The sequence below is a fragment of the Trichoderma asperellum genome, chromosome 6 (genome assembly GCF_020647865.1).
Source record: "Trichoderma asperellum chromosome 6, complete sequence".
Taxonomy (NCBI): domain Eukaryota; kingdom Fungi; phylum Ascomycota; class Sordariomycetes; order Hypocreales; family Hypocreaceae; genus Trichoderma; species Trichoderma asperellum.
Genome location: NC_089420.1, coordinates 2,446,243 through 2,473,645, shown reverse-complemented (window position 1 = coordinate 2,473,645; position 27,403 = coordinate 2,446,243). Strand labels below are relative to the sequence as shown.

The window sequence follows — 27,403 nt, the reverse complement described above, 5'->3', positions numbered from 1 at the left end:
ACCCCATGCCAGCAGCCCTCAGTAGTCGATGGAACAGGGATCTGTGCGATTTCTCTCCTCTTGCCCCTCTCTGATATCCCGACACCACTGCTCTGGTCGTTGGGCGAAAATGTCTGACGATCTCGCGCACAGAAGAGCCCGGCAACGTGGGTGGCCATCGCCTTTGGCCAGCGACTCAGACTGAGACTTTGATCCTGCCGCCAGTGCGACGATCTGCATTAAAAGGGCAAGCAGACTTATACGGAGCACGCAGAGAAGAGCATTTCCTGCTTGCTCAAAGGGACCACCGACGACGCGGACGCAAATGAGCGTCTCGTGACCACCTTTAGCACTGAGGTCGCCGCTTAGCCAACACCCCATCACCTGGGCCGGCCGGCGGGAGCAAACAGACAACGCGCAGCATCCCTCTGCTCATATTTTTGCTTCGACGGAACCGTGCCGCGGGTATTGGTCAATCTGCCGTCTTGTGCCACTGCCAGTGCTAAAAGACCAGATTACGACATGCTCCATTCTGGCAGAGAAGAGAGGGGGGAATGGATACGGCGTCACGAGAGACACGCATTGCGGCTGTCATTTCTCAGATGGGTTGCTTCTCTCTATCTTTTGGCTCGACGGTCAGGCGACAAGTTGAACGGTAAAAGCAAAACTAGGCTTGCGCAGTTTAGCCAGGGGAACCCAGCGAGAGCGCTATTGACACAACGGACCCCCTTTTTTTTCGAGCTTCTCCTTCTCTCGTCAGATATTGCGAATGCGTACATGTATGGCGTTCTTTCACGGTAAGTAGTATCCTACTTGTCATATTACTCGTATGTTCAATTCCAAGTTTACCTGGATACAAGCATGCCCCGTCCAAGAAAGCTATTTTGCCACAATCATGCCGTAGCAATTCTCTGCCAAGACGGCTGTAACATAAGTTGGCCTGGTGAGTACTGGCAATGCAATGCTTCTCTTCCTTTTTCTTTTCTTCTTTTATTTTCTTTGTTCTCTCAAGCACACTCAATGTGCCAAATCAATGCTGGTTCAACATGATTCGTGCTGCAAGCAATTTATTTATTTATTTATTTTTGGCCCTTCTTCCGTCAGATATTAGCGGTTGTTGAAATTAAACCTTGCCGCTCTCTTATTACCGTGGACTCTACGATGTCTGACAGAGCCTATACGGTACAACAAGCAAGGTCCGGGGACGCCAGCTACTGTTCCACACAGTATCTCTCCACAAAAACTAGCCGTCCAGGGTACATGTTTTTGTATCCATCACTCCTGGCATCTCTGTGCCTGGCGAGAGAGAGAGAGAGAGAGAGAGAGAGAGAGAGACAGAGAGACAGAGAAACAGAGAAACAGAGAAAAGGGCGACAAAGACCTTCGTTCCACGCCTTCGTTCCCCACTTCACCATCTCAGCGGTTGCATAGGCTAGTGGGTCATAGGCTTGCAAACTACTGGGTCTGCTACCTTGTAGTAGAATTTACCCCAGTCACTGGGCTCTTTGAGATTGCGGATACTGAAATGCAAAGCACTAGGTATGTACTAGAATGGAGTACACGGCAGTGCTGGACTAGGGATTAATACTAAAGTGTCCTTCTGATATAGCTCTTAGACAGATCCTAGGCTGAGTTGCGAGCATGAAAGACGCGGGGAGGGGTCCTCTTCATAATCGAGAGGACCAACCAATGTTAAAGTGATCAATAGCCAGCAGCAATGCCGCCAACGGCGGATTACAGAACCCCAGACGCCTTGGCAAAACAGAGTTTCGACCTGCTTCAATTACAACAGTATGCTGCATACCACGTCGCGGCAATGTTCCCAAAGGCGTCCGTGGCATCCGTACCTCTGAGCTCTGCAAGCGGAGAGAGATAGGACGACAGGCGACGCATATTCGCAGTTCTAAACATTTTGTTTCTCTTCTTCTTCTTTTTTTTTTTTTTTTTTTTTTTTTTTTTTTGCAGTTCCAACTCAAACACGAGTAACAAGGTTGATTTTACAAGTTCTACCCGCCAATACTTGTAGCCGTAGCCAACTTGAAAGGGGAACCCCGAGCTTGTGGCACAAAAGTTGCTGGTGCGGCACATGGAACAAGGACAGCCTCCAACTGCCTTTCTCCTTAAAACCTCGTACCACCCACGAACTAGCCCTTCAAAGACGAGGCCATAGCAGCGCTTCTAAGACCACGTTGCTTATATCATGCCATCGGTCAAACTAGATTATCAAAGCGGAGCTTTCTGGGATCAGGGGAAAGATTGGCCAAGCCACCGGCGGAAGGATGTCTTACATACACTGGCGGGAGGACTATCAAAACCGCATCCGAAGCGTGACAGAACACCCCTTGAAGAGCTTTCTTAGTGCCCAACAAGTGATTAGGCACAGCAAACCTATTGCCTAGCAATATGGCGCTTACGCATGCTGCAATACTACATAATATGAGTGCTACAAGCACTCGATCCCAGAAGCACGCTCGGGAACAACAAGCATTGTCTAATTCATACTTTACGTTCAGTGCAGTGTGTTGGCATAGCACGACTACTATGGCTCTCGTCCACTGAATCAGATAGCTTCAGTAAAATAAGTCGTGAGTACAAAAGCCAGTTAGAAGTAAACCGAGGCCGCCAACTATGGATACGCAGAAGCCATATACCATAGACCTAACAGCAGCGTGATTTTAATCCGGGGGCCTTCCAAAGCTTGCCATTGACAAGGCATGCAGATATACCCGGCCCCCGTGACCACACCCTCTCGTCCACTGTTTCAATCTACCAGACAGGCCAGCCACCTTTGTTGGGGGGGGGGCGTGGGATGAAGGAAAATTCGAAGAAATTCAAAAAAATTCTCTCAAGAGAAGCACTGTTAATTTGCTGCAGCCAGGGGAGTTGTTGATTCTATGATGCCACTATTGTGACCTGATTAATATGCTATATGCTGTTATCACTTGCTGGGCCAGGTTTCAACATGCGTGTTCCAGAGGCGCTTGGCTTCAGCCCGCCAACCGCTAACCAGAACGGATTATGGTCTCTTAGAATGGCTAATACGGATGCTACAGCATCTTTCCAGGTTCTGCTACCAGCCAATGGCTTGTGTGGCATCCTAGTTATAGTTGGTGTGATATGGATTCCGCCTTCATACGTTGACGCAGGTGCCAAACCCCCGGCCGCATAAACACCGCGCTTGAATTCCTCTACTCCTTGTTATATTCTGCAGCAGCACAAGCCCGTCTAAGCAACCATCAGATCGTAGCTTCAGGCTTTTGGCAGCAACTACGAGCTATCTGGCCCCATCACACCACATTAACGACGAGCATTACCACCCCTTGGTGATGGCATAAAGCTAGCTTCGATCGGCGAAAACTGCGGCCTCAGGAGAGAACTCCTGTTTCTACAACAACCTAAAGAAAGACAAGCCTATCCGGGTAAACTAGAACGCATTGAAATGTCCTGCTCTGCAGACATCTCCTTGCCGGGCATATATAGCTCGAGACACCTGGACCAATGAAAGCCAATACTCACGACCTATCAGACTACAGAGAATTCTCTCGACACACTTGTTTCTTATGCCTAAGTCTGTCTTCCCCCACTTCGAAAAGGGGATAGAGTGAGGGAGGGAAAAAAAAAGTCGCACCATGGACGATGCCAGCTCTTGCTGTGACGTGTCGACGGCGACTATGACATGACAAGATGCGGCTTGCCAGACCGACATCTACCACCACGCCATACACGACTCATCGTTTATGACATCCGTGCTTGGGTTTGAATAGCATTGTCTCACCGCATCGCCAACAGCCAAGACGGCAATAATGGTAGCTTGCAGGCTGGATGGTTTTCCAACAGAGATAGACGGCGAAAGGACTCGTACTCGGCTGGCAGCGAGCTCGTGCCCGGCCACCGACCGTCGATGGTGGACCCCTCGTCCATTCCGTGACCCCATACGCATGTCTGCCGGCGACGGTGAGTGGATGAGTTTGTGTTACGGCGGGTGCTTTAAATGGATGCTGCGGATACAGCCGCATCCGTGAATTAGCAGAATGGAGATTATCAGCCCTCTGCCAATCACCTGCATCGGCAAACAGCGTCGTGATAGTACCGCTGCAGGGTATCGGGACATGCCCAATGCCACTAGGTAACCATTCGCTCAAATAGAGAGAGAGGGAGAGAGAGGGAGAGAGAGATAAAGAAAGTCTTTTGGGGCCCGAGCCAGCGGCCAGCAAACGCATCCAATTGGCTCGCTGCTTGATCGTAATGGCTGTGTGTTCTAATTTCCGGGAAATCCTCCCGCGCGCTACTATTCCTACTTTTATGCTGCTTCTTTTCCCGAGCTAGTGACAAAGTATTTATTTATTTATTTATTTATTTATTTTTGTTTTTTACTTTAATTTTTTTTTTTGTTTCTTTCATGCAACGGTGTTTCGATAATAACCTCTAGCGGCAGCAAATGTGTCTTTGTGGTGGTGTGGATGGAGAAAAAAAAAAGAGGAGGACGGGGGCGCCATGTTATTCCAACACTCGGCCGGCATGAAGCTGCATGCATATATAGCTTGTTACACTAAGGATGGAAGCATAGTTACATCCGTGTGCCATTCCCGTGAAGTGGAGGATTTTTTTTTTTTTCAAATGCCCCCCTTTTTTTTTCCTCTTGGCGTAAAAAACGTGAAAGAAGAGAGAAGAGTAAAGGTGTTTTTGACAAAGGGAGCAGCAGAGTTGTACATCACATCGCTTGTCATTCTACGAAGCATTTGAAATATAGGCGCTGACGTATGAGGTCCCTAATAAACAGAACTACAACAATTTTATCCCAGGAACGAAGAAAAATAAAAGGTAGCAGGGGACAGGACACACAGTAAATGCTTTCAATATGTGCGGCTCAGGGCCATTTGAAATAACTTCAAGTCTAATACTACCTGCCAAGCCGGCATAATTTAATTCGCTTTGTATCTCCTCCCAACGCCTAGCTAGGTAATTTTACACTCTTCTCTAAGAAGGTGCTCTCTGTGTCTGCCTGTTTCCCAAATCCAGGGCCAATGTTTGTAGATGCGTATCTATCACGCAATGGGGTTCCCCATCCCTTAGTCCAAAGGTATCCAAAAAGTTGTAAATAAAACGAGAGACGCCGTTTCCGCACGCTAAGCCCGCGCTTTCCAAAGCCTTCTAAGAGTCTTTCTTATACAAAGGAAATGAAAAGGTATAGAAAAAAAAGTAATAAATATGGCACCATAGTGTGTCCAACCAAAGAAAATAAAACCAAAGCTGCTGTACAACAGGGGTATAATTAAAAGCAAAGGGAGAAGAGGCGGATAGGATGGGTACCGGCGTCATCTTACCGCGCCCTTCTTTCCACCTCCCTATTAGTATAGCATCTTGTCAATCTTGACAAGTAGCTTGCCGCCATCGATTTCTCCACCTCTCTTGTTGTAGAGGCGAACGAAGCGATAACCTTGCTGGAGTCGGTCGAGGCGGATGCATGCCCAGGCGAGGCACGGTTGGCTAACCGTGTGAGATGCGTCTTCAACTTTAAATCTATATTTCTTTCCGTTAGTTTCTTTTTGCTTTGCTTCACACATCTAACCTTCTCTCATTTTGGGTGGCGATATGCAGCGTTACCGGGGAAGGTGGCTTGAAAAGGGGGAGAAGGCATTTTGTGCTCAGTTGCCTCTTTTTGGACGGGAACACGCAACGGAACTAGCTCAAGAGGCATCCATTTGGTGTAGCAAACCAGAAAGCTAGCTCTAGCCAACAGTGTAGGTTAAACCAAACAAGGTCACTAAAAAAAAAACAGGCGGCTTCGTTGCTGCAAGCGGATAGGAACGTGCCGCAAAGAGTGGTGAAAGGGAGGGCAAGAGCTATTACACCCACGAGGCCCGACAAACTGGATCCGAAGCTGAGTTCGGCCGCCAGTCATGCGACACATACACAGCTTTAGTGACAACAGAAGGGATGTGGCATTAAAGGCTCGGATAGACGATATGAAGCCGGACCGCTTGGTCTTTTTTTAGGGGAGACAATTGCCTAGACACATCGTATTCCGCTGCGTGTGGACGTGATACAGAAAGTCTCTGAAATCCCGCCAGAAGTGAGGTTGTGAGGGGAAAGGAGATGTACAGGTGATAGCAATAGTGTTACGCGATGCTCCGGGGATGTGAGGCTCACTGCAGGGAATGGTATAGGATGGACAAAAGCAAAAAGAGAGGGAGGAGGGGTCTTCAATCACTTACCGAATGAAACTCAGCTCTTCCACCACCTTGGGGATGTTGCGAAACTGCAATTTCTCACCGAGAATCTTCTTGTTCTGAACGTTCCAAACGGGATATGTTGTGCTGGCTGGTTTTGTGTGGTGCTTGTAAGAGTGCTCATGCCCATCTTTCTCATTCTCGCCAATGTGGAGCTCGGCCTTGACTCGGGGGCGAAGGTCCTTCCTGCTCTGGGAGTCATCGCCTTTGTCGCTGTCGTCAGTCGGAATATTGCGTCCGGCAAAGACGGTGATTGTGAGGTGCAGCGTATGCTTTGCAGCCAGATCCAGCGTCACCATGGACTTGTCAGAACTCTGATATGCTCCAGGCTTCAAAACCCAACCATCCTCGCCATCAAACATTGCCTCGTTGATCATCATTCCCTCGTCCAGGTTTTGCCAATTCATGGCCACCATCTGGACCCCCCGCCGCCAAAAGAGACTGGGGTCCGGGTTAGAGCTGTTAATCCTCCGCCCAGCTGGGAATGCTCTCATGAAGAAGTTCTTGTTGTGAGTAAACACTTCGCGCGGATATTTCTCATGCAATTCCATGATTCTACTCTCACTAATGGAAAAGATGTGAGTAGGTTGTTTTGCTTGCGGAGTGCTGAGACTTATGAACCGTTCGCTGCGGGTGTATATAGCGAGATCACTCAAAGGTTTGCATATTGTCATTTTTCCATGAGCATCTTGCTGCGGTACTTCGGCCGGCGATGATGCAGATGTTTTAAGGCGAGGGAGATGAGGCTCATCGTCCGAAGTCGAGCCATCGTCTTCGGTCGCTAAAATTGGCATAGAAGCTGTCAAGTCCTCTGGGCTCGGCATCTTGGCGGCGGCTCGCTTGACCTTGACTAGAATTTTGCGTCGAAGGTCATCAAGGGTGGGCACCCTAAACTTGGGATCACAGCCGTCAAAGGGCTGCTGGACAAGCATATCCCCCCAAACTTCCTTCATGATTTTCGCCATGATCTCTTGTTGGCTATGGTCAGCGTGAACTTCCAAGCTGATAATGATAGGCAGGTCATTCCCGTGAGCAAACGCATTGTCTCGAATCGTCTCGCACACCTCTCGGAAGCCACATGGAGTCGTAAAAGTCCAGCCGTGGGTTACAATGGGCTCTCCCCTAGGGAGGTTTTGCCGAGTTCTCGAAAGGCGAGGGGCCTCTTCTTTCTCGATCAATTCATTGCCACCAGGAAGGAATGCGTCGCTAGAGCTTGACGATCTATCGTCAGTTGTGGTTCTGCTATGAGAGCTAGGGCTCCGCGAGCGCCCGCTGGGGTTGGAGCTCGCTAGGTAATCCCTAGCGGCCTCGAGTTTGTCTTCCACTGTCTCTATGAGGGCAGCGGCAGCGTAGGGAAGAGCGCTTCCCGATATAGCTCTCGTATGACCGCCGCCACCCTGAGACTTGGGGGCAGTCACTAGGATCTCGTCTCCATTCCAGACGTCGATTTCGATGCAACGGCCACCCCTCCTTAGGACCTAGATGATATACTTGTCAGCATGGCTTTGTCAAATTATGATCGATTTTTTGCCAAGTTGATTATACGCACAGTTGTATAGGCCTCTGGGGAAGTTTTAGAGGCTAATTGATTGCCGCTAATGTAGGTATTGTGGCTACTGTTGATAAAATAATTGGTTATGGGTTTTGAGTAGTCCTTTTCTGACGGCTTCCGAGTGGCGTCCCAATTGTGTGCCAATACGTAAAGGAAATCACCCTCGTTGTATGTGTCTTTGTCCAGCTGGATCGTTGTTTCGCCTTGGACTTTTGAGAGGAACTTGACGAAGTCCTCCTTTGAGAGCTCAGGATCGTTGCTTCGCAGGTTGTTGAAGACGACCTGCATGATGTCAAGCATTGAGTGGGTCAATTTATGTTCGCGCGTCAGGGCGAGGACTCGAGAGGCTGCCGTATCACCGTGGAATTTCACGGGGGTGATCATGGTGGCGTTCCTGATCATTCGCTTGAGGGCGTCGAGACTCGGATCAAAGATGGAAAAAGTGTGGGCCCGCTTTGGCTTTTTCTCTTCCGACTTGGAACGACGGCGCTGGGAGTTGCAGCTCATGTTAGCAAAATGCTTAGAGGAGTGAGGAGTGGAGGGGAAGAAGCAGAAGCAAAATTATTTGGAGACGTACAAACATGCCGCAGGTGAAAGACATGATGGCCAAGGGAGACTAGTGGGAGGGCAAAGACCAGGACGAGAAGCGAGATACTATCGCTACTGCCGTCGTTATCGCTGTTGTAGAGATTTCATGAGAGGCGACAAAGTGTCAGCCGCTCTTGGAGCGGACAAGAAACAAAGGAGAGAAAGAGACGCTCAGAGGATGCGAGGGTCCAAAGGGCAGAGATATCGGCGGAAGATGATGTGGCTGTGGCTCTTTTGGCGGTGCGTTGTGCCTGGATTAAGCTGCGGTGCCGTTGACGTGTGGCTGTCTTAGTTGTCTGTTCCCACCCTTGGTCGGCCGTCTTATCTATCACAAAAAGGGTTGCTGTTATTCGAGTGTGTGCGAGTATACCCGGCAATCAGCTGTCAAAGGGGTATCAAAGGAGAAACGCGAGAGAATATGGAGAGGATCGGAGGAAGAAGAGAGTAAGAAGAGAGTAAGAAAGAGACGGGTGAGGCAATCTAAACGAGGATTGACTGAGAGGGACTGATTCGGGGAACCGAGCTGTCAGCTTCTTAATTTAGGTGCCGCTACTGGGGACTGGAGAGAAGTACTAGTGCTAGCAGCGCTGCGTGTCTAGCAGGTTTAGCGCCTTCAGCTGCCAACATCTTGCTTGGTAGGGCTAGGGTCCCTCACTTTTGTACTAGCAGCAGTCGCAGTGCAGCAGTCGCAGTGCAGCAGCAGCAGCAGCGCCGAAGCAGCTCTCCAAGGGCCTGGGGCTTTGCCGGGGCCCAGTCAGTCGTTTGGGTTTGTGGAGAGGTTCTGGTGGATAGGCGGCCTGAATGGGCTCGCCGGGGCGGTTCGACGGCGCGCACCGTGTGAATGTGAGGCGGCCTGGCGTCTGCCTTTGTTGAGCCTCAAAAATCGGGCTGCGGGCGCCGGGAATGGCTGGCAAGGGCGGCTGATGGCACAGTGTGCGAGTCATTAGATGGAGACTGCGAGCCGTGCTTCGTGCATCCAGCGCTGCTTATTATTCTGTCTCTATCTTGCGTCTTCGGCTCGAAAGGACGGGGGGCTCTGCTGGCATACTGGGCCACGAGCACAGCCTCATCTTGCTGGTGCAATAATGCTGGTGCAGTGCGGTATTGGACCAAGCAGCTTCATGCGTGGCGTGCTCTCGTGCCCTGTCTGTGACAGCTTCTGCTGGCTCAGACTGAGATGCGGTCGACGGTCATTGGTGTGCCGTGGCGGGCCAGAGAAGCGAGGCTGGCGGCAGCGGACACGCCGTCGGATGCCTCTCCTGGGATTGGAGGAGGAGATGGAGAGAGAAAAAGAGGGGAGCACGATAATACGGCGCAATGTTAGGACGGCCAAGCTGGTTTGGCCATGGGACTGCGAGTACCAGTCGTAGGGAGATGGAGGATGGAGATACCTGGGTCCAGAGCCAGGGTACATGCTAAATTCTACGGGCAGGGCTGTCGGAGGAAGGATTCGCCAGTGCAACCCTCCCGCTGCTGCTTTTGCCCAGTTGAAGCCAGGCGGGCCAATTGCGTCCAAGCTGAGGAAGAACACAACCGAGTTGAGACGATCAACTGTGTGCCCAAGAAAACTCCGCCTTGGGCAGATTTGTTTAATTATTATATTTATTTATCTATTATGGATAAATTGCCAAGCCATCCTGCCTTGTCTCCCATCTCTTTGATTAAGAGGCGATGTCATCTTCTAATCATTAGAAGTCTGCTGTGGCCATGATCCCCGTCCCCTAATTCAATGCTGCAACCGAGTCCAGTGCGATATGGATTGGATCGATACGGCATCTAGTAATGGCCCCGCGGGTCATTCCTCGCTAAAACAACCGCTACCGCCCAACGGCTTCAGCGGGTGTTTTTAAGGTTGTCCAAGCCTCCCAGCGCTGCGGCACGGGCGTGGCACCGCTGCTTCCTTTTTCTCCCCGCGGTGGGCCGCGCCCAGTGAGGTCATCCCGTCCTCATTGGCATTTTTCACTTTGCCTCATCTTCTTCGCTTCGTTTTCTTGTTCCTCGTGAGACACCGAATCTTGTAAGTGTCACCGAAGAATATAGGCACCCAAGATCACAGCCACTCTCGAGCTGCATCATCAGGCCCTGCCTCTCAGGCTTTCAAGCAGGCGTCCCGGCAGGTTCGCCTCAAAAAGGCAAGCATTCTCTAAGGATCTTGCTTGCGGGGCGCTGCCTGCAATCAAAAAGCACGCACCCGCCAAGATGGGTGACCGGCATGAGGCGCAGGTCAGATCGTGGGGGTTTTGGCATGTTTTTACATGGAGTGATGGGCCGTAAGTCGTCTTCACTTTGCTGTGGTTAACCTGGTATGCACAACTGTGCTCTGCTGTATGATGCTAGTATTATGATACGATGGCATCATATTCTCTTATTCCCTCCTGCGCACCTCTCTTTCCTCTCCTGTTACTCTTTTCAAAAGCCCCTATTCTAGCTTTTGTCAAGGCATTGCGTCATGTTCAATAGCGATCAACAACCACTTTATTTGAATCTCTGAACTGCACTCTCTGACGCAATAGCGATTTTGCTGCATTCTCAGGGAGGCTGTGTTCACAGTCGCTAATTGTGCAACGGCAGAAACTCGCACTATGCTCCCCACTCGCACAGCGGGCTGACAACGCATCTTATTGTCGATGGCGAAATGACCCTGTGGTATCCTGACGAGCCGGATCGTAAAAAGGTAACATATGGCGTCGGGTCCAGAGTCGACGTGGAGGCTGGGCGAGTGCACGAGGTTTGGATTGGGAGCCAAGGTTGCACGTACGTGATTGGAGAATGAGCTTCGGCGACTCAGACGGGGATGAGATGCAACGCCACAAACTCAGCTTGAATACATTCAACGGAAATTTGAAGGCAAGGAGAGCCCGAGGCAAGCATGTGTCCGTGTCCGGATAGAGACGGATTCTGTTGCACGTAACGCCGTGCCTAGATTGTGGTAGTAGTTGTGGAAGAAAAAGTCAAAGATGCGCAGTGTCTCACGCATCAACTCCTAGCCAGTAGCATTAGCACCATGTCTGATGTTGTGATATGGTTTTGGTGGTAAGAAATGGATACCTAGTGTGTAGCTATGGATACCAATACTTGGGTGTTCTCGTACGAGAGAGTTTGCTTGTATTAGAGGGGACAGGCAAGGCTGTTTACCAGTCAGTAGTAAATTTACACTTCACAAGGTGAGAATAGCTATGTACCAATTACTTCATGGTTTAATGCATTGCTATTAACGAGTATCGCATCCCAAGAAGGAAAAGCAAATGAAGTGAAATGAAATGAAATAAAACGAAATCGAATCAATATAGTGTCAAGCATGCAGATGACCAAAAAGAAAAAGAAAAAAACTATACGCTCAAACTCTCACGATGGTCTAGGGTAACTCTAACCCAAACATTCGACATGTGCTCATGCCTAGAGCTGATAGCTCCTTGGAGCTGGAAGCCTCCCTTCCGGGCGTGCCGTGCCAGAATGATGCAATGCCGTGCGGTTCGATCGACTGTACTAATAATATGCTACTAATATAGTTGATACAATACAGAGCACTAATTGAGTAATTGGAAGTGCAATGGTCAAGAGGCGAGAGCGCATGGAGATCAGTGCAGCCCATGTTTGGCTGATACGAGGCGAGATTTCGCTTGCCGGGGGCAGTATCAGGGTCAACGTCAGCGCAGTCAGTCCGAATGTTGTTTGGAGAGGGAATGGCAGCGTTGGTTAGCCGCGGCTGTCACGACTTCCAAATGGAGCAATTATGCTTCATGGCTTGCGTCGATCTCAGAAGCTATTTTCTTCTCCTCACTCCTCCTCACCCCAAGCCATCTCCTTTCCAAGAAGCCGACGCCTGTGTAGTTTGCACGCCACGACCCCAAGACACGGAAATACTGCTGTAAAGATGGCCCCGTTTCATTCAATGCTCACAGGGAATACTGCCCAACTACCTAAATTTCGTATTACCACTTCGTACTCCCAGCATCTCGTTTTACTTGATATTACAAGACCACTGCTGTAGAGTCCAAGTATTACTGCTAGGCACCTACAATAGAAAGGGGGCACACGGGAGATGCCTGCTTAGTCATGGCCTTGCTCATTTCCCTCACCAGGCAAAATCTCCACTGCGATTGCGACTTTGCGCTGGATCAACCATCGAATATGCACAATGCCGAGCCAGCGCAGCCCAGCTTCTGCTCCCCCGCTGCCCGGTCTGAAATTAGAAGCAGAGAAGCTCAGCTGTTCTCGCCGGATCGTGGTGAGGGGCCCGGTAATTATCACTAGATCGTGATGTGGGATCCGTTTCTGCTCAGTCCATGATGAGAGCTCCCCACATGCCATGGAGACCAATTGGAGATCCTTTGCGCCGGATCTTTTGCACCGAAGTGTCCGCAGGCCCATGTCTCTACTTGCAGTACCTGCAGCACCTATTGCTCTTGCAGCAGCCGGTCATCCGTCTTTCGAGGTGCCGCAAGCCGAATAGCTGGCCGCATCAGGTCGGGCCTCGCAGCTTCACGATGAGCCCATGCCAGTAGGTCTCCAGCATCATGCCCGAACAATGCACGTACCTGTTGGAGACGAGCTGCGGTCTTCGGACTAAGACCCCCATAGCTGACTGGCTACCTCTTAGCTATCGAGTGCGCTAGACCAGCTAGTCCCGAATCTTGATTTCCAGCTGGCACCACGGCGAAACTCAACGACGGGCGAATAGGAGAGTCATGTTTCGCATTCTCCAAGGTTTTTTCTCCGACTGCCTCATGCATGGCGTCTGGAAACGGGCATGGGCTGCAGCTGGCAGGCCGTTTGCTGCTCCCTCTTGTGTCTCATAATCTCACCATCCAGACTTAAGATTTTGCGCAACAAGCAAGAGACGCAAACAAAGAGCTCCGGCGTTCCGCCATTGTGTACGGCATCCTTGCTCTTCCTGCGAGCCGTCTCAGACATGCAGCATGACGAACTCTTGGCCGCGAATGCGCCAACCAGGGAATCTCACAGGGGTAGCTTCGGTTGTAATTAGTCGCCCCTGTCACAGTTGGCTAGGAAGCGGCAGCAATTCCATCAGCGGCGTGCGATAATTGTGGAGCCGCATATACGACAGCTTAGTGGGCTTTGTTGGACTGAGTGTGTGGGAGATGATGTGTTGCGACAGCGATGATCAAGGGCCCTGGCATCGCGATTTTGGGCTGCCAGTTGAGTGCCCCAGACTTCTCTTCACGCCTGCCAGCTGCTCTGCGACGCGCCACTCCTTCATCCAACTGCCTCGATGCAGTCCGACTTCAATTGAGCTTCTACTCCGCGATTTGCAGTCGCCGGAACCGGCATCGGGGCACAGTGGGCATTGGCTTAAACAAGCAGTTGGAGGTGGCGTTCTGGTCAAAAGCTTCACCCCTCTCTCCATCGATTAAGCATCACGGTGTCGTTTGTCGCCTCGATTCTCGGAAGCCAAACAAACTATATACCCGATTGCGCTACGCCCTCATTGAAACCTTTTTTTTTTTTCTTGCCTGCTCTGGAGATATTATTACGATTCTTCTCATCTTTAACTTTGGCACAAAAGGACGACGAATTCTCTTACAGTTCTCCTACAAATTCCCCTGCGGAGAACCCCATCTCCATGTTTTGAAATCTACACCCAACCCAAACCTAGAGAGACATGGAGACGACTGCATTCCATACTTGAGCCCTACACAGCTGGCCTGGCTATTGTTTTTCTCCAAGACTTTCCCTCAATTCCTTAATTGTCATTCTATTTTACGGAAAATACCCACACTCCTTTCCTTTTTTTTTTTTCTTTTTTGTCTTCTTATTCTGAATATCAGTGGCGGAGGCGGCTATTTGATGGGGAATACAACATCAGCAGAGGCGCCTCGAAAGGCGCCTCAGAAGCTATCTAAGCCCCGGGCAGCTAGCCATGGAGCTATGCCGAGGCCACGGAATCCTACGGGAGCAGCTGCATCCAGTAGCACTCGAATGTCTGAATCCTACCTCGCAGCCTCGCTACCCTTTTCTTCAAGAGATTCGCAAAATATAGCGGGTAGCGGCAATGAAGCCTCAGAGCCTTACGTAGAGAGGCTGTATGAACCTTCTAGGCGGCTGTCTAGGAGAGAGTCCGACTACATGCGGAGCCCAGTTCTGCCCGAATCTCCCATAACAAACACAAGATCCCACTCCTTATATGCAAACTCGGTTGCAAGCAACAACCAGATGCGCCGGGCCAGTTCTGTAATGCATAGTGACCCCGAGCAACGACTGTCACGGACGCAGAGGTTTGTTCTCTATATATTCTCACCACTGGCCTCGTAATGCTGACAGAGAACTAGCTGGCATGGTAATCGCATGGACAGGGGAAGGTCAATGCAGTCTGAGCTGCTGCAGTTTTACGAGTCTCAACAACTGCCTCGAACAAGCTCAGAGTTCTTACAGGAGCTTCAAGCAGCCGCCATGAAAAGCCAATCCGATGCGCATCAGAACCGTCGAGCTTCTAGTATTGCTGGTGCCTCTCTTGTAAGGACTACTTCAGACTTATCATTCTATGCTCCGATGCGGCGGCGCTCTGTGATCCAGACGCCCGGTGTAGCAACGAGACCAAGGCGAGATGACATGCTCTCTATCCCAGACAGAACAAGCTCTCGAAACAGCCAGCCGGTCTTTGGAGACGACTCGTATACCTTCAAGCCCAGCTCCAAGGCGCCTAAACATATCTCTATGCCTCCTATGCCTATAGGATTTGCGCCACTGGAGCGAGCTGTCACCCCGCAAGAATCAGCTTACAGGCAGCTTGGAGGCATGAAGTTTGGGTCTTTGAAGATCATGAACGGGTCACCTCCTTCAAGTCCTCAAGATATCATTAAGCGGCAGCAACAAAAGGAGCGTGCGTCTGGGCCAGGACCCGAATCATCGTCAGCAACAGCTTTCGACGACTCTGGTATTGAACTGAAAATGACACGTCGCAAGCAGCGTCACACCGTCATTGGCTCAGTAGCAGAGTCTCGTGCCTTGGCGTCTATCTCTGGCTTTAATGTGAACGGAAAGAGCCCACAGCCATCAAACAAAAAGGCAGATCCTCTAGGTGACTTGATGCCCAGCCCACTGTCAAAAGTTCCTAGCCCTCTCCAGAATCTCGATAGCGAAGAGAATGACGGGACTTCTGGCAAGGCAACGGCAGTAGTAAGGAGATCTAACAGCGGCTTTGCCTCCACAACTTCATCTGAGTCTTCGCACCGGCCTTCGCTAAAAACTGATAGTGGATATAGCTCCAATGCATCGGAGCGTTCCTTTTTGAGTTCGAACAACGCCGATGATAAAGGTTATACCCGCCCACTCCAAACACGGCGACGCACGTTAGAGCAACCAACAATGGCTCCCATCTCAACTCCTGATGGAATTAAGAAGCACAGCCGACTATATAGGCCGTTTGTTCGAGTTGAAAGAAGCAGTACCACGACAAACGACTCGGCCAGAGGAGCCGCCGAATCGGCCTCTGCACTTGTGAGGCCGAGAGCAAAGCGAAATGATAAGCACTATCATTTAGCTTCTTCGTCTTGCTTACCTTCCCACAGACTGGATGCGAGCAGTGCAACTCTCAATACAATTATGAGCGTGGATAATTTGGTTCCCTCTGATAGCGCCGCCCTGTCTAGCCACGGCTTCCTTGAAGTTGATGCCGGAATGGATGGAGCCAAGTCTTTGAAAAAGCGACGTTCACTGCGAAAAGTTGCTGAAGCTGCAACATCGAGAATGTCGTCACTTAACTTGAATCGTCGAAAGTCTGCCGCCGGGAATATGACGCCTTCAGCTACTGAAAAAAGGAAGCGAGCGTCTTCACTCGTAAACGGGAACGTATCTTCAGCGGCCAGCGGCAAGTCTATGCCAGCAGCTGCGACTTCACAATCTCCCAAAGCATCCAACCGAGATGTTAGAAATTCTGGTGTTAAAGGTCGAGCATCCGCTCCAGAGCTTCGAGTTGCTATACCGACTCCTCACGCCAACAGAAACACTGACAATCGTTCTTCCCATTCAACCCTTAGAACGCCATCGCCAAGGACCCCACGATTTCGGGGACTCAGGGACTCAGGCGTACCACCGCCTATTCCGCCGCAATTCCGAGCGCCAAATTTCGATGCGCTTCCAGCGCTCGCCATTCCAAATAGCTCGCCCAACTGGCCTCTTACCCAGTCTCAAGCATCCTGGGATAGGACTCAGCCACAGAATGTACCCACGGGATACCCAGCACAGCGCAGTCCTGCTAGACACCGCGTTCATGAGAGCCCGATTTCTCCGAGGCATGGCCAGCCTACAAGGCATTATATCCCAACGTATAGGGGTGTTCGAATCTGAATACGATATACGCTTGTTATTATTTTCATCTTGCCAAGTTCAATATCAGCTCCTAAGCAACAATCTTTCTACTTACCAACTCTAACTGCCGAATCCAGCCGGCGTTGTTTCATATCGTATATATGTCACCTATCTTTGTTTCTCGATTTGGGTACAATCTGCTCTGTCACATAAGGTATATAAGGTACATATGCTTTCTCGAACTCAGTGCTAATATCACGCTGGCACACTTGAAAGCAAAACAAAAAAAAAATGTTCCTTCTTGTTTACCTACAGGCACAGAAGCTTCTATTTTTTCTTATTCTATCTTTTCTACCATGCGCGCTCTTCACTGTATACGGAATCGCATTGCGCTTGTATATTAATTAGCATTCATTTTGGCTCACATATTGGATTTTGATACCCCTATTTTCCGGTGGGCTATCTGTATAAGGCTTCTATTTTTTTTTCTGCCTTGTTTTGAAGGGAACAATACATTTTTACTGGACATACATGATGGAAGGGAATCACTTGCGCGTCTAGGCATCTATAAGGGGGACGCTGGACGTATTTTTTTTCTTTTTTCTTTTTTTGGTTATTATTAGAAGCTTGAATTGACATGACTTGATGACATTTCAGAAAAAGAAAGGTTGAAAGAACCTCATTACTTCATATTATGGTAGAGAATGCCCCCCCCCCTTAATACGCTCCCCATCGCTTCTTATATGCCGGGCCTTGAACCAGCTCTACCTTTTGCCTGCTCGTCAGAATCGGCGACTTGGCCTTGAGCTCCAGTCCTGGGACCTTGGCGCCATCGCCGTCGAGCGCCCAGAGAGCCACACCGATCCAATTGTCGCCGTTGTAGTTGAGGATGCCCTCCGGGACGGGGAACTCCGTCTGCGGGCCGACGTTGCTGACGTACTTGCCGTATTGGAAGCCATTGACGTAGAGTAGAGAGCGGTATGGCGCCGCGGTGGTGGTGTTGTCGAAGACAAAGGATAGCGGGATATCGTATGCGTCTGAGGGGAGGTTCAAGGTAAGCTTGGCGGCGTAGAAGGCGACTCCCGCTTGTGAGATGCCCTTGTAGGGAGATACGCCGTGGCGGCCATCAAAAGCATGGAGGGGAGGGGAGGGGAGATGGTAACCCTGGCGCTCGAAGAAGAGGCCGCCCTCGTTGAGGGGTCCGCGGAAGGTGTCCTGGTAGTCCTCACCGCCGAGGTTACCCGTTATCTTCCATGATGAGATGGGGACCTGGGCGCCGGTGGAGGAGAGGAGGCTGTAGTCGATGATGCCGCGCGGGGTTTTCATCTCGTCGAGACCTATGTTCCAATTTTCGCTGAGGCCGGTGGAGTCCACGACAACGGTGAGGACGTATCTCTTTCCTCGAACGAGGTTGTTGAGTTTGTAGGTGGAATTGGCGCTTACGCCCGCGTCATAACCATGAAAGGAACCGATGAACTTGTCGTTTAGCCATACAGAGCTGGCGAAGGCATTGCCACCTTCGGTTGTAAGGGAGAGTTGCTGCTGTGAAGTCTGCGCTGTGAAGCGGCCGCGGAAGACGAGCGTTCCGGCATGGAAACCATAGTCTGAGCCGTAGAGCGAGACGGGCGTTTTCAGAGGTGCTACTGAGTTGTTTGATGTCTTGTGGTTGGCGAGGGGCCAGTGGGAGTCATCGTAGTTCTTCTGTACTTCGGGAAGCGAGTCTAGCTGGTACCATGTGAGCTTCGTTAACTCGGGAATTTGGACGACCGGCAGCACGGTATTTGGGTTGGTAGTCCAGTCTCCGAGCTCTGAAACGGTATATGGAAGCTCTTCTCCGTTGACAACTAGCTTTGTGACACCTTGAGGAGCGCCAATTATTTCTAGTGGTGTTGTGACGTTGAAATCCGCCTGTAAAGAGAGAGTTGATCCATCAACAGCAACAGAGCGGACAAGATAGCCTCCGTTTACGATTACGGCAGCGGGATTCATCAAAGAACTGCCGTAAGCGGGCTGGCTACCGCTTCCAGGGAGAGTAGGAACCCAGTAGTTGTACGCAGCATTACGGTCTATGTAGTATATTGTCAGTATCTTCATTAATAGACAAGAGCACGAGTGGGATGCCATTTTATCCAGCCATCAGTATTTGCAATCAGCACTTACCAACCATGTAGACGACCAAGTCACCCAGCTGGATAACTTGTCTGTCTGTCGAAGCCGTGAATTGAAGAACAAGCGTCAAATCGCTTGCAGTATGAACGGTAACACCATTTCCTTCAATCTTATTGATTTTAGCTGCTTTGGTGCTTCCAAATGGATTTTTGACAGCAAATTCATGCAGCTCTCCGGCGCCGCCGTATAGAACCACGACGGTCCTGTTGGCAAACTGCTTCCAGGTAAATATCTCTGCAGTTGAGTAAAGCAGCGAAAAGTTGCCCACGGGATAATCAGTAACGTGAAACTTGGAGTCGCGGCCGTTGAGAGTGAGCGTTCCGCCTTGCTGAGGGATGGTTAATTCTCCAGCAGAGGTTGGTAGCTTGACTGTGTAAGATGTTGAATCGAGGCTTGAGTAGTTTGTGTGGCGCACAACGAAAAAGTTGCCATTTTCTTTCGCTAGGAGTGGCGTTATCGAAATGTCCTTGTTGTCACTGTATACTCCTTGGGTTAAGTTGCCAGGGGTAGTTGTCATATATCCAGGAGAGACTTTCAAGAACTGGCCCTGCAGTTTCAACTCCGAGTACTTTTCTCTATCAACTGTTCGGTCCTCTCTGATGCTCTAATCATCTAGTCAGCTATGACCAATTCAAATATACATAATAAATAATAAATATTTGACTCACCGCCCCATAATCATACGATGTGTAGCCGCCAGAGTGTCCGAGGTTGCCCCAGTTAGTACCGCCAAATATCTAGTTTCGTACGTCTCCTCATCAGCTTCGCATTTCTTTCATATATTTCATCTCACAAGAGAGCAGGAAAACAAACCATGTAAATATTGAAGATTTTTACGCCGGATGCGAAGTTATTCTTATAGAAGACTCTCTCAAACTCGTGATTAACCAAAATGGAGCATTGGTCGAAGCCCCATCCACCATATGGATCAAAAGCGCCACCTTGGAACTGTTTCCATTTTAGCAAGCATATAACTCCATTAGGCAAGCCGTACTGACCTCGACAAGAGAAAATGGAGTATTTGGGCTTATCCTTTGGTGTGTTTGCTGTTGTCCTATAGGTAACCCGTTTTCCGGCCAGGAATATGGATGGGCCTGTCGTACTATTAGCATCTCAACGTTTTTAAGGCTTATTCGATAGCAGCTCTCAAACGTACACAGTCAAATCCCACAGGATAAGCATCCCAGCCCTGTACTAGGTTAGCATATACCCCCGCAGATACCTGTTATGGGAGAACACACGTATATATCTACGGAGCCGAGACCGGTTCCAGGGGCGCTTGTGCCACCGGCGAACGCGTCGTTGTTTATCAGAGGGACGATAATGCCACCATCTCGAGCCTGATCAATGACGTACTGCATATACGGCTTGTTTGGAAACACGACGCCCGCATTGCCAGCGCTGTACTCGTTCTCTGGCTGATACAAAATCACTGGTCCTCCGTTTGTGATTTGTGCTTTTGCGATGATACGGGCGACATGTGCCGCGTAACTGGTAAATGTTAGCTGAGAAACTATATAACAGACTTCATAAAAGGCTCAACTAACTTATTGGTAGCATCCAAGTAATCAGTTGCATTCGTTCTGAGAATGCCTTTGACTCTCGCTAGCCACCCGGGGAACCCACCCCCTGACGCTTCCGCATTGATATAAGGCCCCGGGCGAGCCAGCAAATAAATGCCAGCCTTGGTGGCAGCCTCAAAGAAGGGCTCAAGGTCAAATATGCCGTCCGCACGGAAGTGTCCCGGTTTTCCCTCCAAAAGTGCCCAATCGACATAAAACGAGACCATGTTAAATCCCAAGGCCTTGATCTTTTGGAATACGTCGAGATACAGGGATGGCACAGGGAGACGGAAGGGATGGACCTCGCCGGAGAAGATGACGACACGCTCGCCATGGATATAAAGCGAATCTTCGTCCCAGGTGACAATGTCTTGAAGCAGAGGGCCCTTTGAACTGTCCAGCACAACCTCGCGAGGCCGGCCAGCATGAACGCCGGTGTTTAATGCATCAGTGCCGGCGAGCAGCAGCGCAGACGCTGCTGTCAGAAGAGTAACTGATCTCATTGCTATTCCGATTACTCTCTGTCTTTGGCTGCTTTTGGCCGCCCATTAACACGAGCATGAGTATCCAGACATCTCGTTTAGATCATCAGCTCTCCAGACTTTATTTATGCTTTTCTTCAACTCAGATCGCATGTCACACTCTCTTGAGGGGTCCGGGCCAAAGCCGACTCTGTAGGGTTTCACTGCATATTGATAGCGTCACTTCCCCTTACAAATGTCGTTGACTAGCACTTTGTGCAACTCATCGCCATTCCTTCGACGCCAAATGTGAACTAAGTGGAATTTTTCTTCCGTAATTATAGATGAGCTAGACAAGATGAGATTTGGCTAACGCGGGGTCGGGACTGGAGATGCCATTTCATTGGAGCGCGTAGTTGGTAAGATGATCGCGAAGTTGCAGTTGATTTTTGCCTATAACACGCAGAGCAGAGCGAATAGAAGCGAGTTCAGCAACCTGGTTGGGAGGATAGGCTGATTTTGATGCAGCGGAATTGATGAGCGGTGAACTTTTGCTCCCGTCACGTCTGGGAATTTCCAAGACATTTCCTCCAATGGATGTGTTCGCAGCGGCTGATCACGGCCCGTCCATTTCTGCATGCCGAGGCTGAGCGGATTGGCATTGCATCGAAGAAGAAGCCCATTGTCTTCTCGAGGCAAAAGTTCGGAAAAAACACTTCATCATAGATTGTGATGTTTTCTTTTATTCACGGTGATGTATGTAGGAAGACGGCAATCGCGGAAATAAAGGATAAAGCTTTATCCTCCGCCGCATGGGTAGATGTTTCCGTTCTGAGGCGATACGTCAATCACGGCACCATCTGTGTGCCCGCCGTTTCTATCTTCCCTCTGTGTCTCGAGCAGCTGATAACTGGCGAGATGAGCAAACGGCATGCAGGTACGGAGTATATCATCTGCAATTACTATCCAACATCTAGACGATATTGCATCGTCTGCTTGGCGTAGCACCCGCTCTCCCTGACGTCATATCCATCCTTCCCCTGTCTCATTCAGAAGTGCAAGTCGGATTGGATTGTTTAAAATACGTCGTATCTGGCAGCCTGGGAGCGGTGGTAGCAAAGCAGATCTCCCCTGGGCTCCCTTGAAGCCGACAAGCTCGATTGAGGAGGCGTTGTAATAATGACACGGTGCAGATCGGTTTCATCACGTATCATCTTCAGTGGCTGCGCCATGGCCACTCCGTACATAATACCAACTCCCACGGAGCACAAGCGCACTCAGCTGCTCTCAGTCAGCGTTCTCCTTCCTGTTCTAGACCATAGTAGTCGTTTCACCGAAATGGGGAGCAAAAGTAAAATAGCGACTGCTAATACTGGCAGGATGATGCTGCACAAAACGCATTGGCTACTTAGTCTTGGCACCTCTTGAGACTAAAGCTTTGACCGTAAGCTTATACGTGCATGCATGTGCGAAATGTATCTCGTGCCGCTCTGATACTGACCGTTATGGGAATTTGAAGATTACATAATTTGATAACTGGTAATTGATGCTCCCATTTCTTGTTTTTTTTTCAACCCTCTACTTTGAAAAGGAAAAGAGCGAACAGAACAGGAGAGAAGAACCTGCTGGTCGTCATTGCTGCCCATATGATGAAATACGACAAAATACTTGGTTAGCTGTCATATGCATAACGAAGGCTCGTCATAACTCGGTAGATCTGCGGTTATGTCGATCGAGAAGACGCCAGACTAGTACGTAGTCGTTGGATATGAAGTGGGCTGTGCTGTACAGTAAGATTCTTGTCAACAAGAGAGGCCTCTGGCCAAGCCGCATCCACTGGCTATTCGCGCTATCAGAGCTGTCAGAGCCCCCTGTTTCTGCAGAGCACACGGGGTGCTCGTGCTTGTAACAGGAATTCGGCAGCACGACGAACCGTGCGAAGAACTCTGGAGGACAACATCGTCTTGGTGGTGCTCTCCTGCATACAGCGTGCGTCCCCTCCGCCAATGGCCTCGCTAGATCGGCCACTCTCCCACGGGCTTGACCGAGGCGCTGGCGCCCACTGCGACACTCAGGAGGGACAGCGTGCAGACGCTTACGACGATTGTCGCACTGACTCGGCCCCCCGTGAAACCCTGCGAATCGGCAGCGCTTCTGCCGCTGCCTCTACTTGTGCTGCTGGCGAGGTTCGGCATCGATTGGGCACAGGAGGTGCCCGAACGGTCCGTGGACGTCAAGACTTCGCGAGCATTGGCAGGAGAAAAGAGGGCATGCGCGGGCCATGGGCGCCAGTCAATGCTCGTGAGGGCGCCAAAGCATGGGATTTCGGATCCATACGGAGTACATGGGCTGCGCCGCATGTTGCGCGTCGGCGAGCAGGTACTCCGTGCGGCACATGTGGCTCCGTCAACCGATGGCTCCAGCAATTTGCGTGAGGTGATGCTGCTGCCGGCTCTTCGTCCAGGAGTGCGCAGTACTACTTGCATATCTTAGTGCCTGCCACCGTTATGCCCACCGTATTAGGTGCTATCTTACGACCGCTGTAGTTGCTGTGCGGTATGTCTAGAACCGCGAGGGCTAATAATAGCTCGCGCTAATGTGATTTTAAAATGTCCTGAGCATGAGATGTGATCATCATCGTTCGTCCAGCAGCTCTCTGCTTTTGCTCTGGCCTGATGCCCTATTGCGACGCAAAATACCTACACGCTGCCAAACGGTAAACAGCACCATGGCTATTGTTTTCTTTTCATTAGCGAGCAAGCCGCGTGACGTGACAGGCAGCCAGAAACGCAGGCCTTGGCGGTGCAGAATTTTGCAGCCAAGCCCTGGAGCACCGTAGCCGTGGCGCAATTCGCACGCCAAGCACCGATCCACAGGAGAAGATGGCGGAGGCGCAGGCCGCTATAGCGAGCTAGGCGGCCTGCCCCGAGAGCCCCTAGTCCCGACTGGGCCGATGCGACAAAGCGTCGGGTAGCTCTAAGCTCGCCGCGTACAGTGCGGCACAGTGCTGTGCAAGCTTGGTTGGGTTCGGGGGGGTTCCTTTTTCCGCTGCTGCTTTGAATACGAGCCCTCGCCGTTCCTTTGTTTGTCAAACCCTGTCACCTCAAGATTAAAACACTCTCGTTTTATCCTCACTTCTCAATCGTTCTCCTTTTTTGTCTCTCGTTTTTGACGTTTTACTCAACTCCCGCAAGGCCTTTCCGGTCTCCCGCTTTATTCTGTATCTCGGTGCCGTTCGTTCTTTCTACCTGCAAACGCATATTTGCACCTCAATCTCTCATTTCTTCCTCTCTCTCCTATTCCAACTATCCGCTCTCTCTCTGTCCCCCTTCTCTCCTTGGTCCTCCACCTGAGAGCTTCTTGATTGACAGCGGAAGAAAACACCGATCGTATCTAAGAACTAAATCGCACTCAACATTACCCTGTGGCCTTGACTCGACTACCTTGTCGACGCCAAAGGCCCTCAAACGACCCCGGTCAGCAAGAGCCGAGAAATTTGCTCTTTTTCGATTTCTTTCTCTTCTCTCTTCACGTTCTTTATCACTCTACAAAACACTCGCCATGTATGCAACAAGGGTTATTCAGGTGCTGGTCGCGGTGGTGTCCATCCTGTGTGTGGTACAGGCTACCTGGTGGGATGTTCAAAAGGTTCACCACCGAGGCTTGATTCGACGAGACGACAACCCCCTTTCTGGCCTCACCGGCGGCGACTCATCGAGCTCTGCAGGCGCAGACGATTCGAACTCCAGCAAAACAGCAGCTTCGAGCCCATCTTCCACCCCTGCGCATTCCCAGTCTGCAGCTGACGAGCCATCAAGCTCCGCCTCCTCTCCATCGTCTGCCCCAACCTCGGATGCACCATCTTCAAGTGCTAGCGGAGGAGATAGCAGCTCTACTCCCGCGTCTACACCAGCTGGTTCTACCACTGCCAGCTCTAGCTCTGCGACTCCAGCAGCAGATGCCTCTGGTTCTACTACCACCCCTCCCCCGTCCAAGACCACATCTAGCAAAGGCAGCGATGACGACAGCAGCACCGACAGCGGTAGCAGCAAGACTTCTGCTGGTGGCGATAACAACAACGCAGCAGCAGCCACCACGACGCCACCCCCTGTTTCGACCAAGGTTGAGGTTATCGTCAAGACCGCTAGCGATGGATCCAAGACAACCGAGACTACCACAACAAAGACCACCCAGACTGCGGGCCTCAACGCGGATAACTCTAAAGCTTCTTCGGGCATGTCGGTGCAGACTCGCAACACCATCATTGGCGTTGTTGTCGGTGTTGGTGGTGCCGTTATCCTCGGCGCGCTCGGACTGGTTGCCTTCCGAGTCTGGGGCCGCAAGAAGCATGCCGAAGAGGCTGACGGCCTCATGGCTTACGACGTCGACATCAGTGCCGCAGAGAAGTCTCCCCGGGGTAGCTCGTCGGGCAATGGTCCGCGGAACCCATTCCAGTCGACGCTGGAGAACTATCACCAGCCAGTAAACGCGTCGGCCAACTTTTAACACAATAATTTTTTTTTCTTGCGGTGAGGCTGTTGTTCATTTTGCAGCTGTTGCGGCACACGGGTATGGTTCGCCCTAAGCATGGGTTACGATGTATGTCGACAAGATTTTGACTGGTGATGCCGCAAAAAACTTTTTGATGGAAACAGAGTGAAGGGTTGAAAAAAGAATTTCTTGGAGCGATGCTGCTATACGTTTATGCGAGACTGTTTTCTGCAAACTGCATAGCGAGCTCTTATTATTTTTCTGTCACTTGGCATATAGAATCGATATTGTTTTTTTTTTTCTGGAAAGAAAGCGTGATACCTAACTAATTACTCTAAACACCGAATATATTTTTTTTACGTTACCCTTCTCCCTTCTTCTGGAACGGCCGACGTGATGAGTTGCATATGAGCCTTTTGTAAAATGGTTTTATTTCCATACGAGGGCACTCAAGGTACGACATTGTTGCAACGTTGCCACTCCCTTGGTACTTTGGAATGTCCAGAGAACAATGGCGAGGAAGAGACAATGCCCATTCTCCTCTCACATAGTGGTGAATACCGTGTTCAGTTCTCTTCCCTCAGGCATTGTCTTTTAGAGACATTTCACTTGGGCACGCCTATCTGGCATCCCCCTCTCCCTTGTCGTGTTTAGGCAAGTAGATAGCCTCTCTTTTAACCTGAACCGCTTCCCTCTCTTTCTCTCCCGACTTTTCTTTCTTTTCTTTTGGCCTACGGAGTGCTCCGTCACCGTTGGCAGGATTCATAGGTGGCAGATACACGCACACACACACCTACATACGCTGCTACCCAACGCACTCTCTCTAATTCGCTTGCCCAGGGCAAATAGAATGCAGTGTCTGATGGATTCTTTTTTCCTTCTTCTCGTTTCTATTTTCCCTTCTTCCGTCCCGCCCGAAGAGCTGCATGCATTATCCTGGCCACCCATGCTGGCTGAAATGCCGTCTGTTCATTCCAATCGGCCAATAGGGCGGCTCCAGCTGGACAATGCAGGACTAGCCGCTGCGATGCATCGTGGGCGCGTCACATACAACACCGAGGCTGCTTCTTTCTTTTCCTTCTTTCCTTCCCATATTGTGTTTTTTTGTGGGGGGGAGGGTGAGTCGAGCAAACTTGGAGTGTCTGGAGGTCTCCCTTGGCTTCTCCCACCTTTATTCTCTAGGCTTGGTTACTAGTACTAATAGTAGCCCGTTATCAGTGGTAGCCGTAGCGTTTCTAAACAGTAGGAGTAGTTCTGGAGTAGTACGAGGTAGCATCATGGCTTGCTCATTTCAGCAGACACAGGGATATTCCCAATACGTTGTTATGAATGTTGCTGACGCTAAAAAGTCAATCTAAAATCTCCAGCATTTTTTGTTGCCTAGGTGTGGCACAAACGCTCAAACGGTGGCTCACAGCCGCTTCGTGGCCCCCCCACCGGTGTCTTTTAGCTCCCGAGGATTGAACCCGCGACCCCTGGGGCTAGAGAAAGTACAGGTACTCGACTCGCACGGGGATGTGCCCGCGGTTTGGAGTGCTGGCCACCATGATGTCAAGTTAAGCAGCTGCAATATTTTTTTTTCTTCCATGACATAAATATAGATGAATATTGAATAATACTACTACAACTACTATGTAGTACAGTATTGCGTTGTCTAGTACCCTTAGGGCGATCGCGTCGTCATGAAGGGTCATGAGCAGTTGAGCATTGATCTGCGCGACACGTGAAGCAGAATGTTTTTTTTCCGGCGTGACGGCTTTTAGTGGTATTTCGTGGGGGGCGAATGACGCTCTAAAAGTGGCTGCCAAGTACTGTACATACTCTCGGAGTATCTGTTGTGCTTGTGCTAGCGCCCGGTCTCCTGCCATGCCGAGAAGAGGTCAAAAGCCAGTTGAGGGTTTGCATTCTGACGCAATATAGAAGTTGTGCTGATTCAAGCAACTTGAGCGCAGACTGCAGGTACCGAAACAGAAAGTATTAGCCGTTGTGGTTTGACCTGGCCCGTGTTGACAATGAGTACCCGAGTCCTTGCAAAGGCCTGTTTCGCAGCTCCTCTTCGGTATGGGGTAGTAGGTAGTTCCAATAGCCCTCTAGAGTCTGGCC

At 50.4% G+C, this 27,403-nt stretch overlaps 7 protein-coding genes across 8 annotated transcripts; 4 read left to right on the top strand and 3 right to left on the bottom strand.

Annotated features, from left to right (window-relative positions):
• Positions 1 to 18: 18 nt before the first annotated feature.
• TrAFT101_010232 (uncharacterized protein) lies at positions 19 to 2,147 on the bottom strand (the record flags this gene model as incomplete). Its single annotated transcript, XM_066128887.1, has 2 exons — positions 19 to 331; positions 2,125 to 2,147. The coding sequence occupies 2 exons, from the start codon at positions 2,145 to 2,147 to the stop codon at positions 19 to 21; spliced, it is 336 nt and encodes a 111-aa protein (XP_065985013.1).
• Positions 2,148 to 4,809: 2,662 nt separating this feature from the next.
• TrAFT101_010231 (uncharacterized protein) lies at positions 4,810 to 9,704 on the bottom strand. Of its 2 annotated transcripts, none has more exons than XM_066128885.1 (4): positions 8,339 to 9,704; positions 7,759 to 8,250; positions 6,195 to 7,687; positions 4,810 to 5,499 (listed from the first exon to the last, which is right to left on the bottom strand). In XM_066128885.1, the coding sequence occupies exons 1-4, from the start codon at positions 8,360 to 8,362 to the stop codon at positions 5,328 to 5,330; spliced, it is 2,181 nt and encodes a 726-aa protein (XP_065985011.1). In that variant the 5' UTR covers positions 8,363 to 9,704; the 3' UTR covers positions 4,810 to 5,327. The 2 variants fall into 2 exon arrangements, with proteins under 2 accessions (XP_065985011.1, XP_065985012.1); XM_066128886.1 differs by having other exon boundaries at positions 4,810 to 7,687; positions 8,339 to 8,944; positions 9,005 to 9,704.
• A 313-nt stretch (positions 9,705 to 10,017) lies between these two features.
• On the top strand, positions 10,018 to 11,574 carry TrAFT101_010230 (uncharacterized protein). The gene is made up of 2 exons (XM_024908879.2): positions 10,018 to 10,619; positions 10,921 to 11,574. The coding sequence occupies exons 1-2, from the start codon at positions 10,549 to 10,551 to the stop codon at positions 11,120 to 11,122; spliced, it is 273 nt and encodes a 90-aa protein (XP_024756023.1). The 5' UTR covers positions 10,018 to 10,548; the 3' UTR covers positions 11,123 to 11,574.
• Positions 11,575 to 13,936: 2,362 nt separating this feature from the next.
• Positions 13,937 to 17,257, top strand: TrAFT101_010229 (uncharacterized protein). Its single transcript, XM_024910255.2, has 2 exons — positions 13,937 to 14,585; positions 14,640 to 17,257. The coding sequence occupies exons 1-2, from the start codon at positions 14,158 to 14,160 to the stop codon at positions 16,654 to 16,656; spliced, it is 2,445 nt and encodes an 814-aa protein (XP_024756022.2). The 5' UTR covers positions 13,937 to 14,157; the 3' UTR covers positions 16,657 to 17,257.
• TrAFT101_010228 (uncharacterized protein) lies at positions 16,977 to 22,369 on the bottom strand. The gene is made up of 9 exons (XM_024907041.2): positions 22,311 to 22,369; positions 20,334 to 22,245; positions 20,028 to 20,277; positions 19,943 to 19,975; positions 19,785 to 19,880; positions 19,600 to 19,734; positions 19,455 to 19,523; positions 18,778 to 19,390; positions 16,977 to 18,683 (listed from the first exon to the last, which is right to left on the bottom strand). The coding sequence occupies exons 2-9, from the start codon at positions 20,849 to 20,851 to the stop codon at positions 17,335 to 17,337; spliced, it is 3,063 nt and encodes a 1,020-aa protein (XP_024756021.1). The 5' UTR covers positions 20,852 to 22,245; positions 22,311 to 22,369; the 3' UTR covers positions 16,977 to 17,334.
• Positions 22,370 to 22,815: 446 nt separating this feature from the next.
• TrAFT101_010227 (uncharacterized protein) lies at positions 22,816 to 23,244 on the top strand (the record flags this gene model as incomplete). Its single annotated transcript, XM_066128884.1, has 1 exon — positions 22,816 to 23,244. The coding sequence occupies one exon, from the start codon at positions 22,816 to 22,818 to the stop codon at positions 23,242 to 23,244; it is 429 nt and encodes a 142-aa protein (XP_065985010.1).
• Positions 23,245 to 23,891: 647 nt separating this feature from the next.
• Positions 23,892 to 25,678, top strand: TrAFT101_010226 (uncharacterized protein). Its single transcript, XM_024908878.2, has one exon. It carries the CDS (start codon positions 24,371 to 24,373, stop codon positions 25,313 to 25,315), a length of 945 nt encoding a protein of 314 aa, XP_024756020.1. The 5' UTR covers positions 23,892 to 24,370; the 3' UTR covers positions 25,316 to 25,678.
• The last annotated feature ends 1,725 nt before the right edge of the window (positions 25,679 to 27,403 follow it).